Consider the following 15,023-nt stretch of genomic DNA (forward strand, 5'->3'; position numbering starts at 1 on the left):
TTGTATATTTGAATATTTGAAGTATATTTGTATTTCTGAGCCAGCCCAAAGAAGTATAACTCCACAATCAGATGCCTGATTGTGGAGTTATACTTCATAACTGTTTTTGCCATCATTGCATCACTTGGGTACCTACCCACTCACTGACGAAGGGCCAAATAGCCCTGAAACAGTGCTGTCTGGGTGGTGGTACCTATCTGAGAATAAGTAACACTAGTCTTCTCCTTAGGTGAAGCGTTACTTATTCGAAGTAGTGCAATATCATGGCAACTCGTTGTGAAGGCATTCACAATATGAGATATAACCTAAAACGATGCCACCTTAAAAATTTTCTGTTTATTCAGAAATGGCTGTGTATTATGATGCTAAGCACTTTATATACATAGTCTAAATTTGTTCGCAGCTTGAGGCTCTAACCCTAAATGCGCCTAGTCTAAATACATCATACACCATCAGGCATCTCTCATATTGTGGAGTTATACTTCATAACTGTTTTTGCCATCATTGCATCACTTGGGTACCTACCCACTCACTGACGAAGGGCCAAATAGCCCTGAAACAGTGCTGTCTGGGTGGTGGTACCTATCTGAGAATAAGTAACACTAGTCTTCTCCTTAGGTGAAGCGTTACTTATTCGAAGTAGTGCAATATCATGGCAACTCGTTGTGAAGGCATTCACAATATGAGATATAACCTAAAACGATGCCACCTTAAAAATTTTCTGTTTATTCAGAAATGGCTGTGTATTATGATGCTAAGCACTTTATATACATAGTCTAAATTTGTTCGCAGCTTGAGGCTCTAACCCTAAATGCGCCTAGTCTAAATACATCATACACCATCAGGCATCTCTCATATTGTGGAGTTATACTTCATAACTGTTTTTGCCATCATTGCATCACTTGGGTACCTACCCACTCACTGACGAAGGGCCAAATAGCCCTGAAACAGTGCTGTCTGGGTGGTGGTACCTATCTGAGAATAAGTAACACTAGTCTTCTCCTTAGGTGAAGCGTTACTTATTCAAAGTAGTGCAATATCATGGCAACTCGTTGTGAAGGCATTCACAATATGAGATATAACCTAAAACGATGCCACCTTAAAAATTTTCTGTTTATTCAGAAATGGCTGTGTATTATGATGCTAAGCACTTTATATACATAGTCTAAATTTGTTCGCAGCTTGAGGCTCTAACCCTAAATGCGCCTAGTCTAAATACATCATACACCATCAGGCATCTCTCATATTGTGGAGTTATACTTCATAACTGTTTTTGCCATCATTGCATCACTTGGGTACCTACCCACTCACTGACGAAGGGCCAAATAGCCCTGAAACAGTGCTGTCTGGGTGGTGGTACCTATCTGAGAATAAGTAACACTAGTCTTCTCCTTAGGTGAAGCGTTACTTATTCGAAGTAGTGCAATATCATGGCAACTCGTTGTGAAGGCATTCACAATATGAGATATAACCTAAAACGATGCCACCTTAAAAATTTTCTGTTTATTCAGAAATGGCTGTGTATTATGATGCTAAGCACTTTATATACATAGTCTAAATTTGTTCGCAGCTTGAGGCTCTAACCCTAAATGCGCCTAGTCTAAATACATCATACACCATCAGGCATCTCTCATATTGTGGAGTTATACTTCATAACTGTTTTTGCCATCATTGCATCACTTGGGTACCTACCCACTCACTGACGAAGGGCCAAATAGCCCTGAAACAGTGCTGCTAGGGGGAGCTTGATGATGTCCGGAGTTTCTGAGAATAGGTAACAACAGCCTTCTCCACTGGGGAAGCGTTGCCTATTCGAGGAGTTTATGAGTTTTTGAGTGGTGTGAGTTGAAGGAGTTACTGTCCCTTTCATTCTTCTACACTGTTTCTTTTCCTCTTCCACTCCTACTATAACTTTCCCTCTACCTTTTTTTGCTTTTCTAAGTCTAATAGGGACAAGTGGATATTCGAGTAGATATTCACATACATACATCAAATAGCCCTGAAACAGTGCTGTCTGGGTGGTGGTACCTATCTGAGAATAAGTAACACTAGTCTTCTCCTTAGGTGAAGCGTTACTTATTCGAAGTAGTGCAATATCATGGCAACTCGTTGTGAAGGCATTCACAATATGAGATATAACCTAAAACGATGCCACCTTAAAAATTTTCTGTTTATTCAGAAATGGCTGTGTATTATGATGCTAAGCACTTTATATACATAGTCTAAATTTGTTCGCAGCTTGAGGCTCTAACCCTAAATGCGCCTAGTCTAAATACATCATACACCATCAGGCATCTCTCATATTGTGGAGTTATACTTCATAACTGTTTTTGCCATCATTGCATCACTTGGGTACCTACCCACTCACTGACGAAGGGCCAAATAGCCCTGAAACAGTGCTGTCTGGGTGGTGGTACCTATCTGAGAATAAGTAACACTAGTCTTCTCCTTAGGTGAAGCGTTACTTATTCGAAGTAGTGCAATATCATGGCAACTCGTTGTGAAGGCATTCACAATATGAGATATAACCTAAAACGATGCCACCTTAAAAATTTTCTGTTTATTCAGAAATGGCTGTGTATTATGATGCTAAGCACTTTATATACATAGTCTAAATTTGTTCGCAGCTTGAGGCTCTAACCCTAAATGCGCCTAGTCTAAATACATCATACACCATCAGGCATCTCTCATATTGTGGAGTTATACTTCATAACTGTTTTTGCCATCATTGCATCACTTGGGTACCTACCCACTCACTGACGAAGGGCCAAATAGCCCTGAAACAGTGCTGTCTGGGTGGTGGTACCTATCTGAGAATAAGTAACACTAGTCTTCTCCTTAGGTGAAGCGTTACTTATTCGAAGTAGTGCAATATCATGGCAACTCGTTGTGAAGGCATTCACAATATGAGATATAACCTAAAACGATGCCACCTTAAAAATTTTCTGTTTATTCAGAAATGGCTGTGTATTATGATGCTAAGCACTTTATATACATAGTGAAAAATTTCCTTAAAGCTTTGTATAATTAATCAGTATTGAGTTATTATTTAACATATCCCAAAGAATATCTAATGTGTATTCAACATTTACATTCATATATAACGAGGTAACATCTAGTGAGAATAAATTATCATTACCGCCAAGTCTACAGTCCCTAAGGTTATTAAATAGTGTATTGTAGTTCTTAATCCCAAATTGTATTGCCTGTCTAAAGGATTTTATAATGCTATATACATGTGTGGCCAAGGATGAAAATGCCGAGTTTCTGTAGGAAACAAAAGACCGAATAGGAAATCCTGTCTTATTTAATTTTACCTGACGAAAAAGTGTAGGAATATTGTATGTTCTGGCCTTCAATTCCTTTAACTGAGCCATAGTAATGTAGTCGTTTTTTCAATACGTGGTTAACATTTTATTGTGTTGATTGACCAAATTGGTAAATAGTGCTGGGTCTACTTCAAGATAAGTGGAGGTATCTGATACAACTGACTCTAACTTATTAATATAACCAGGTTTATTAAGTATTACCACTGTATCTCCTTTATCAGCTCTCTGAATAATAATGTCTTATTTTCCTGAAGTTCACGTAAAGCTGAACTGTCATGTGTATTCAATTTAGGAAGTTGCGTTTCTTTTATGTTATTCACCACCTGGTTAACTTGTTGAATAAATAAATATTTTCTTGGAACATTACGAAGTCCAAATTCAATATCAATTATGCACTGCTTTTTAGGTAGTTTTCGAAGTGGTAAATTGTAAATTAATCCTTTAGATAAAAGTGAAATCTGGTCCTGCAATAGCGTATACCCCTTTGCCCAACATTCAACGAACTGACATATAAATAAGTTACAAATCTTTCCTCATATACGCTATAGCAGGACCAGATTTCATTTTCATCCAAAGGATTAAATTACAATTTACCACCTCGAAAACAACCTAAAAAACAGTGCGTAATTGATATTGAATTTGGACTTCGTAATGTTCCACAAAAAGATTTATTTATTCAACAAGTTAAACCAGGTGGTGAATAACATACAAGAAACGTGACTTCCTAAATTGAATACACATGACAGTTCAGCTTTACCTGAACTTTGGGAAAATAAAGATATTATTATAAGAGAGCTGATAAAGGAGATAGAGTGGTAATACTCAATAAACCTGGTTATATTAATAAGTTATAGTCAGTTGCATCAGATCCCTCCACTTATCTTGAAGTAGACCCAGCACTATTTACCAATTTGGGCAATCAATACAATAAAACATTAACCACGTATCGAAAAAACGACTACATTACTATGGCTCAGTTAAAGGAATTGAAGGCCAGAATATACAATATTCCTGCACTTTTTGGTCAGGTAAAATTACATAAGACCCAATTTCCTATTCGGCCTATTGTTTCCTATAGAAATTTGGCATTTTCATCCTTGGCCACACATGTATATAGCATTATAAAACCCTTTAGACAGGTGATACAATTTGGGATTAAGAACTGCGATATGCTATTTAATAACCTTAAGAACTATAGACTTGGCGGTAATGATAATTTATTCTCACTAGACATTACCTCGTTATATACATTCGTATATAACGAGGTAACTTCTAATGTGTATTGAATACACATTAAATATTCTTTGGGATATGTTAAATAATCAATCGATATCGATTAATTATACAATGCTTCCTATTAAGGAAATTTTTTCACTTAATTAAACTCTTAATTGAAGCCAACTATACCACCTTTCGAGACAAAATATACAAACAAATTAGCATTAGCAGAGGCATTTGATGCAAGAAAGCAAGCTTATGCAGCATCAGCCAAAAAAAAAAAAAAAAAAAAAAAAAAACCCACTTCCACTTCACCCCTCTGTTCGTTCCAAATACCTGTCCAGCTGAGCCTTAAACTTATTTAGGCTATCAACCTCCACCACAAGGGATGGAAGTCTGTTCCACCAACCAACCACCCGCTGGCTAAAGGCAAATTTCCTCACGTCTATCCTACATCTGTCTTTCCTCAATTTGAATTTATGCCCTCTCAGGTGATTTTTCTGAGCTAGAGGAAGAATCCCATCAGCATTGAGCATGCTTAAACCATTCAAGGCTTTATACACCTCTATCAGATCACCTCGCTGGTGCCTAGTCTCCAGACACTGTAATTTGCAAAACTTAAGCCTTTCTTCGTAAGAGCACCCCCTTTGTTCCATTCACTAATCTTGTTGCCCTTCTCTGTACTCGTTCCAGCGGCTCTACATCCTTCTTGAAATGAGGCCTCCAGACCTGTATACAGTACTCTAGGTGTGGCCTGACCATTGCCTTATACAATGGAATAATCACCTCCTTATCCCTGCTGGAAAAATTCCTGTATATCATTGACAATACTCCATGAGCTACTCTTGCAGCCCGTCTGCACTGCTCAGAGAACTTCATATTTGCCTGCACAACCACCCCCAAGTCCCTTTCATTCTCTACCACTGTCAGTGTAGTACCACAGAGTTGATACGTTGCTCTGGGGTTGCTGTTTCCCATGTGTAGTACTTTACATTTGTCAATGTTAAACTTCATTTGCCACCTCTCAGCCCATCTGCTCAACCTTTCCAGATCCTGTTGCAGCAGCATAGTGTCAGTAGTGTCCTTGACAACCCTGCCAACCTTTGTATCATCTGCAAACTGGACATTAAGCTTGATATACCATCATCAATATCATTTTTTTATAAATACAGAAACCAATAATGGACCCAACACTGAGCCCTGAGGGACTCCACTAATAACATTAGTCCACGATGAGCAGTGTCCATTGATTACCACTCTCTGTCTTCTCCCCCTCAACCACCACTTTATCCATAGCAGAAATTTGCCTCCAATGTCACACTGCTCCAATTTGTGTAGCAGTCTTCCATGTGCAACAGTATCAAAAGCCTTTCTAAGATCCAAGTATATAATATCAAAGTTATTCCCTGCATCCAGTTCTTTTGTGACTGCATCATAGTATCCAATCAAGTTGGTCAGGCAAGACTTCCCCTTAACAAAACCATGCTGTGTCTGAGCTATAACTGAAGTCTTGTCTAAATGATCCTGCAGTGCTTCTTTAACCAGTGCCTCCATTAATTTTCCTGGAACAGAAGTTAAGCTCACAGGTCTATAATTACTTGTGTCAGCCTTTGATCCTCCTTTGTGAATTGGGGTCACATTTGCACATTTCCAGTCTATGGGTACCTCCCCTGAGTCCAAGGAAGCTCTCATAATTATGGCTAAGGGTTTGCTTACTTCCTTTGCTGCCTCCTTTAATATAACTGGATAGATCCCATCCACCCCGGGTGCCTTTCTTGTGTTTATCTTCAACAGTTTCTCCTCCACTTTACTCCCAGTTATTTCAAGATTCTGTAGCTTACTGCTAGAGTTGAATACACCTCTGGCATTCCCCTTGCTGAATAACTCCTCATGTGTGAATGTCGATGCAAAATATTCATTTAGTTTGTTAGCTACCTGAGCAGGATCATCAACAGTTGACCCATCAATATCAAGTGGACCAATCTGATTCATCCCCTTCCTTCTAGAGTTTACATAAGTAAAGAACTCTTTGCTGTTTTTCTTTGCATCCCTTGCCAAAGATTTCTCGTAATCTGCCTTCGCCTGCCTAACTTCCTTTGTAACTTGGTTGCATATCAACTTGTATCTATCATAGGCTTCTGTGTCATGTGTTAATTTGTAAGTATCCCATGCATTTTTCTTCTCTGCCATATGCCTCATTAGTTCATCTGACATCCATTTTGGTCTAAACCTTGAACAATATTTCTTAGTTGGTATGTAAAGCCTAGTAGCTTCCAAGATAAGTTCTTTGAATGCTTCCCATTTTGAATTTGCTGTTGGTAACATCATCAGTTGGTCCCACTGTATAGAATTTAAATACTGTCTCAGTCCATCGTAGTCGCCTTTACGGAAGTAATAACCCTTCCTTTTACCCCTAATGGAAGTTACCTCTTTGAGTAAATCCCACTTCAGCACACTGTGATCACTGCCACCTAGTGGTTCATTTATCTGCAGATTCTTAATGCATGAAGAATCACTGCTGATAATCAAATCAAGAGTATTCCTCCCTCTAGTTGCCTCCCGAACATGCTGATGTAGAAAACAATCATCCAATAAATCCACAAAAGCCCTGCTAGTGTGTGAGTAACCAGCCCCCAAATTCCAGTCAATATCTGGGAAATTAAAATCTCCCATTATAAGACTCTCTGATTTACTGGCCCACTCTATTTCCCTGTACAGTTCCTTATTATACTCATCAGAGTCATTAGGCCTATAGCACACTCCTACTCTCAATTTTGATCTCCCAATGCTTATGTCACGCCAAACTGACTCAACACTGCACTGTCCAGCGATGTCGACTGGCTTCACTTCCTTGGTTTTTATGTGTTTCTTAACTAATAGTATAACCCCTCCCCCCTTCCTATCCTGTCTATCCTTTCTGTAGACGTTGTACTCCCCAAATTGCAGTTCTGCATCCCTTATATCTGTGTGACACCACGTCTCTGATATCCCAACAATATCTGCCTTTGATGTTTTGAGCAATACCTCAAATTCATCAAATTTATTTACTAAACTCCTAGCATTGGTGTACACGCAAGTATACCTGCACCTGTTTCTATTCTTAGCTACCCTAACACAACCCATGCCCAAATTATTCGCTGTATGATTCCTTTCGCCTCAAAGGTGGTACATGTGCATTCCGTTCTGATATTCCCTATCAGAGACTTGGCAATTTGGAAACTCCTCCCTTTGATCTTCTCTGGCTTAAAATCTCTCTACCTCATTGTGTCAAATTCATTTGTTGTCTCTACCGTTCTCCCAACTCCACTAATCACTTGGAGCTCTTTGACTTCCTCTCTTTGCAACTTGACTTTCTCCAGTCCAACTTTCCTAACAGTGAGGTAATTTTCCTTGGTGATTTCAATGTTCACAACTTTTTTTTTTTTTTTTTTTTTTTTTTATGAAAACCCCAAACACGAAAGGTATCAAAACCTATAATACTTAGTACCGTGCATGGGTTGAAGGAGAAGTATGGGGGGGGGATACGTTGAATAGTGGCATAAACAACTTAACATATTCTTTAAAAGATACCGAATTTAAAATTGTAGCCAGGCCAATACGGAAATTACACACTATACTGAACAATCGCTCAGTCCTTTCCTCATTTGGAACACAAATAAATGACCTAGTATACAACATTTTGTGCAATGATTGCGATTCGTCTTATCAGGGTTCTACATGGTTTCTTCTGAATTTCCGTGTTAATCAACATGCAGTCTCAGTTCGTGCTTCTCGTTCAGCAGCATCAGAATTAGCCTTTCATGCCATTAATGAAAAACATACTTTTTTATTTAACGAGGCCAAAATACTTAGTGACCAAAATAATTATATGAGACTACTGATTGCAGAAACCATCAAAATTAAATTACACGAGAATTCTGTTAATGTTTGCCGGCCATATCTAATCTCTGACTTGTGGTCTTTACGCACATGAGCAAAGACAAATATCCCTATTTAAGTTCCATGCTCATCCCTATTCAGTAATTTTCATTCTTGTGATCACAACATAACGGTCAAAAAGCATTGTCAGCTTCAGGAAGGAAAATCGCTTTGCAATTTTTTTCATTAAATTAATTTTTTACTTAATTTTTAATTGCGTTAAATTGATTTTTAATTGTGTTAATTTGATTTTTAATTATTGTTAATTATTTCTTACTGTAATGTAAGATTTAAAATTTTTTAATTGTTTGCATTTTAATTTCTAGAGAGTATCATATGGAAGTGTTCTACATATCACATTGAGTTAAATTTCTCATATTCTTTTACAAATATTGATATCAACGTAGAATGTATTGAGCATTATAGCTCTGGTTCATACTATCAACCTCCATTAACATATCACCTATTTGCAGTCAAATGTTATGCATATATTTTGAAAATAATTTTTAAAATTTCGCATCATGTCACAATTTCTACTTATACAGGTTTTTGTGTCTACCCATAACACATCTGTCTGTCTGCCTACCACCCCTCTCTCTCTCTCTCTCTCTCTCTCTCTCTCTCTCACTCAGTAATAGAAAGACAGTTGTAATGTGAGTACATGTACAGAAAATGTCTGAATCCCCCTGACAATTTCTGCTTTGTGAGATTTGTTTATGACAAAAACTCAAAGGAAGAAAATCAGCAACAATACTAAACATGCATATTCTTTGTACCTGGGTTGCAAGATTGGTAATCAAGACAAAACTTAGTCTTCACATAATTGCTGTATTACTTGTACCAAGAATCTGAGGCTGTGACTAACTGAGGAAATTTAAAGTATGCCTTTTGCTGTTCCTATGGTGTTACGAGAACTGTGCAATGACATTGATGATTGCTATTTCTTCATGACAAAAATATCAGGGATGTCCAGAAAATGCAAGCACGGCATTAAATATCTTAAAATATCATCTGCAATAAGGCCTATTCCACATAATGAAGACCTGACCAGATCTCCCAGAATCAGGAGATAAAGGAACCAGTGATGAATATAGTGAGGATCCTTGCTGGACCATCCAATTCAAAAGATTTTAACTACTAATCAGAAAATTATAACATGCTGCACTTAATTAAGTAAGAGCGGTCAAATGACTTAGTATGCAATTTAAGCTATCTAAAGAGCAAGCAGAACCTCTTGGCTCCAGATTACAATAATATATGTTATTTGAAGTAGGAACTAAAATTATGGAATACTAAAAATGTCACAGAGTGTTTTCAAAATATTTCATTATGGGAGATGGTATGTGTATCTGTAAAGATATTAGTGGTCATTTGAATGAACTGGGCATCTGCCACAACGTAAAGTATTTCCCAATTTAACAATGGAAATGCATTCACAATTAATTCTCCTACGTCATGTTGTTGGTTTGAAAGAAACATATGAAAGTATACCCAAAGCCATGAATGCAATAAAGTACCATGACTTTGCTTGGAAAATCTGTGATGGTCTTAAGCTAACTGGAATGAGAAATTATGGGTGTGAAGTTGAAAAATATGTAATTTCACTTGATTATTTAATGAAAAAACTTTCGAGCGTACAGGCAAGTAAGGCTCCTTAGGTTAATGGCATATACCTTATAATTTTAAGGGAAGTGGCAAGTGAGTGCACTAAACTATTGAGGCTAATTTTGAGAGCATCATTAGACTAAGGAGAGATTCCATTGGATTGGTAAAGTGCCAATATATTGCTAATACATAAGAGCAGTTCTAAGAGAGTAGTGGGAAATTACCATCCGGTCAGTCTAGTTTCAGTAATAGGGAAAATCATGGAGGTAATGATCAAGGGTGGAATTCAGGATCATTTGGATAGAAATGGAATTCTGAAAGATACACAGCATGGTTTTGTAAAGGGAAAATCATGTTTAACAAATCTGGTTAGCTATTTTGACAGAGTCACTCGTGAGCTGGATTTAGGGAATAATTTCAACATTGTTTATTTGTATTTCAGTAAAGCATTTGAACTCAGTCCCACATGAGTGGTTACTTTATAAGCTGGGACAGGTTGGAATCAGGGAAAATCCTTAGATGGATAGCAGGATGGCTTCAGGGAAGGAGGCAGAGGGTTGTAATTAATGGTTATTCCTCAGATTGGGTTAATATAAGAAGTGGGGTTCCCCAAGGATCAGTATTGGGATCACTGTTGTTTTTGATTTTCTTAAATGACATTGATGAAGGGATAGAGGGCATGATGTCGAAATTTGCAGATTATGTAAAGATCGGTACAGTAGTTAATGATCACTGCCAAGCAGAGCTTCTTCAGAGTGACCTAGATACACTTCAGGAATGGTCAGAAAAGTGACAACTATGCTTTAATTCAGCAAATTGCAAGGTCTTACACCTGGGAAACAGTAACTCCAAAACAACTTATACACTTGGTGGAGTTGAACTAAAGTCAGTAGTGGAAGAAAGGGACTTAAGAGTTATGATACAGTCAGAAAAGTTCTCCAAGCATTGTAGGCAGGTTGCAAGGAAGGCTCATGGTGTCTTATCGATGATTTATTGAACATTTGCTAGCAGAGATAAGGACGTCATAATCCCATTGTATAAGGCTATTGTTAGACTACACTTGGAATAATCTGTTCAAGTGTGGAGATTGCACCTACAAAGACAATGAGCTTCTTCAAAGGTCCAGAGACAGGTAACTCACTTGGTGAGATCGGCAAAAGGACGTCCTTATGAGGAAGACTTCAAATATGTGGATTGCACAGCTTGAAACTATGCACCTTAGAAGCAATTTGATTGAGGTGTTTAAGGTTATTTATGGCTTAAAACAAATGAGGGTGAAATTTTCACGGTTATAAATGATTCTAGAACTAGAGGCCATAAATTCAAGTTACAGGGAGAGACGTTTAGACTGGATTGCAGGAAGTTTTATTTTAGCCAGTGAGTTATAAATTACTGGAATAAGTTACCTACATGGGTGGTTGAGGCTGACAGTTTGGGGAAATTCAAAGGTCAGATGGATAGTTACCTGGAAATGCATAAGTTATCTATTTCCTTTTCTCTTATTGTTATTTATTTTATTTAATTTTATTACTGTTTTTTTTTTGGCTGTTGCAGCATAAACCTTAGGCTTCCTTGCACCATATGACTATTACTAATACTAATATCAAGAATGGTTCACCACTGTCAGCCCTGTTTAGCTGCTGGATTACTCACAGGTCTATGAGGAAGTAATATAAAATGTCAATATTTTATATATATAAAAAGGATCTTCTACCTTTGCATATAAAGCTTGGATTAATGAAGAATTTTGTTAAGGCTCTGGATAAAGATGGAAGTGGATTATGCTGTCTAAGGGAAGTGTTTTCCAATTAAAAAGATACAAAACTGAAAGAAGAAATTTTTATTGGGATTTGAGTAAAGAAACTCCTCAGTGATGATATATGTGGAACAAAGCTACAAGAAACTGAACTAGCAGCCAGGGGTGGACAACCTCCGGCCTGCAGGCCAGAGGTTGCCCACCCCTGGGTTTTTTTTTTTTGGTAGTTGTTGGCGCATCGGCTTCTGTGGCCATAATGCACCTCCCAAGGTTTTTGCAGTACTTTGATCCAAGCCTGAGGCGGGATTCGAACCCGCGACCTTTGGGTTGCTAGGCAGGCACTTTGCCCACCCGGCTAGCCCGGTCGGCCCCACCCCTGGTGTATGTAATAAAATATAAGCAGAGAGTAAATGATTATAACATAATGATAATGCATTACTACATTATCATTATGTTATAAGCAAACAGAAAAGTAAATAATATTTCTTTTAGTTGTTTGATTGCTAATTTAATAAATGAATACTAACCAGTTTCCCCATTATAGCTATATTTAAAAAGAGAATAACTGAGTGAATTGCTATACTAATTGCAATAATATCAAAAGAAATGAAACCTTGTAGCTTAAATAAATTGGCATGACAATTAACTTACACGAATTACTTCCTTCTTTTCTCCTGTAATAGTTGATGTAATAATAATTACAATCTTAGGGTTAGCTACACTCTTCAGGTTGGATCCACTCACTGTCAAATTAGTTCCTCCACTACACAAAGAAGCATAAGTTAAACTTTATTTGGTATTTTATATTACACTACACAGTTAGTCCTTAGCTGAATAATAATATAAAGAGGAAAAAAATAAACAATTTGAACTGATACAAAAAGAAAAGATGAAATTAGAATACTAGATGTAAGGCTTTGATATCAATTGTTGTATTTTCATCTGTGAACCTGCTAATTCCTGATGTGTAGACAGCAAATACAGCATATATTATCCATAATAATAATAATCTTCACAGTTATAAATAAATTGCAGTAAACCAAATCACATATTAGTTGATGTAAGAATATGTGTCATTAAAATAGGAGAAGAAATTACCATATTCACACAGGCAAACAATACTTCTCAAATTATATTGGAAAGAGAAATATACAAATCATGTTTCAGAGGAATTGTGTACTATTCAAGCTAGATGTACGACACCTGATAACTAACAACTGCCAATGGCATGGACACTAGAAGTTGTAGGATACCAAATTTTCCAAGTTTTACAAATGTATTCAGTTTTCCAAGTTTTACAAATGTATTCAGTCTAATTATAAAAATGAAAAAATAATCACTAAAAAAAAAGGAAGTTACTAAAGACATTTTAAATGCAAGAATATCTATTCAAGGAATTTTAAACTCTAGTTGAAACATAATTTGAAAATTTAACGAAACAAATTGATACTGACATGGCCAAATGTTTCAGAATGCTACTAACTTTTTCTACTTCTATGGCAAATATATGTACGTATATATTGGTACTGATGGCTCCCAAGTATGCGCTCATAATTGGAAGTGTGTTCACTGGACAACTTGCATGTTGTGTGGGCTGAAATTCTCAAATTAATATTCACAATGAAAAACCCTACATGCTCTGCAGATCAGCTAATTAGCATTAGCAGAGGCATATGATGCAAGAAAGCAAGCTTATACAGCATCAGCCAAAAAAAAAAAAAAACTCTTCTCATTTCACCCATCCATTTGCTCCAAATGTTTGTCTAGTTCTGCCTTGAATTTTATTTAAGCTGTCAACTTCTACAACGACAGATGGAAGTTTGTTCCAGCAATAATCCACACGCTGGCTAAAAGCAAATTTCCGCACATCTATTCTACAACTGTCTTTCCTCGATATGAATTTATGTCTCCTCGGGCAATGAATCTGGGCAAGAGGAAGAATCCCATCAGCAGGAGCAGTAGTGTGTAGCACACGCTTCTTGATTAGACTGGGGTTTGAGCCCGTGAGCCACCAAATATGGAGGATGCGGAAAGGTCGGAGAATGACCACCGCATATCCACGGAGCAATATGGCCTTAGTTGCTAATGCTCCTAAAAACCAAATAATAACAACAACAACAATCCCATCAGTTGAGCTTGCTCAAACCATTCAAGCCCTTATACACCTCAATCAGATCACCATGCAGGTGCCTAATTACCAGACACTGTAATTTACAAATCTTAAGCCTTTCTTTGTAAGAGCAACTCTTTGTTCCATTCACTAATCTTGTTGCCCTCCTCTGTACTCGCTCCAACAGCTCTGCATCCTTTCTAAAATGAGACTACCAGGCCTGTATACAGTACTCAAGGTGTGGCCTGACAATTGCCTTAGTGGGGTGCTTTTCATTTTACCCCTAGGTGCTTTTCATTTTCTACCACCCTGAGTATAGTACCACACAGATGATATGGTACTCTGGGGTTACTGCTACCCATATGCAGTACTTTACATTTGTCAATGTTAAACTTCAGTTGCCACCTCTCAGCCCATCTGCTCAACATTTCTAGATCTTGATGCAGTATTGTTTGTTTGTTATTTGGTTTTTAGGAGCATTAGCAACTAAGGCCATATTGCTCCGGGATATGCAGTGGTCATTCCCTGACCTTTCTGCATCCTCCATATTTGGTGGTGGTGGGCTTGAACCCCAGTCTAATCAAGAAGCATGTGCTATGCACTCCTGCTCCTTCCCACCTGGCTACGGAGGCGCCCCCTGATGCAGTAGCATACTGTCATTAGTGTCATTAACAACCCTGCCAACATTCGTATCATCTGCAAACTTAGACATTAAACCTGATATACCTTCATCAATATCATTAATAAATACAGAAAACAACAACGGAACCCTGGGGGACTCCACTAATAACATTAGACCAGAAAGAGCAGTGTCGATTGATTACCACTCTTTGTCTTCTCCCACTCAACCATCGCTTTATCCATAGCAGTATTTTGCCCTTAATGCTATATTGCTCCAATTTGTACAGTAGTTTTCCATGTGCAATGGTATCAAAAGTTTTCCTAAGATCCAAGTATATGATATCAAAATTATATTTTGCATCCAGTTCCTTTGTGACCACATCATAGTATCTAATCAAATTTGTCAGACAAGACTTAACCTTAACAAACCCAAATTTCTGACTTGAATGAAGAGGACTTTATCTGA

General features: G+C 37.5%; 1 protein-coding gene across 3 annotated transcripts in view; it reads right to left on the reverse strand.

Moving 5' to 3' along the window:
• Positions 1-15,023, reverse strand: part of LOC150086931 (hepatocyte growth factor receptor-like) — a 193,660-nt gene that overhangs the window by 68,957 nt on the left and 109,680 nt on the right. For all 3 annotated transcript variants that reach the window (XM_090372829.1, XM_090372831.1, XM_090372830.1), the window contains exon 10: positions 12,478-12,589. In XM_090372829.1, coding sequence (XP_090228955.1) covers positions 12,478-12,589 — 112 coding nt within the window. The remainder of the gene's footprint in view (positions 1-12,477; positions 12,590-15,023) is intronic.

Source organism: Mastigoproctus giganteus, chromosome 4 (assembly GCF_048544385.1).
Source record: "Mastigoproctus giganteus isolate SK-2022 chromosome 4, ASM4854438v1, whole genome shotgun sequence".
Lineage (NCBI taxonomy): Eukaryota > Metazoa > Arthropoda > Arachnida > Uropygi > Thelyphonidae > Mastigoproctus > Mastigoproctus giganteus.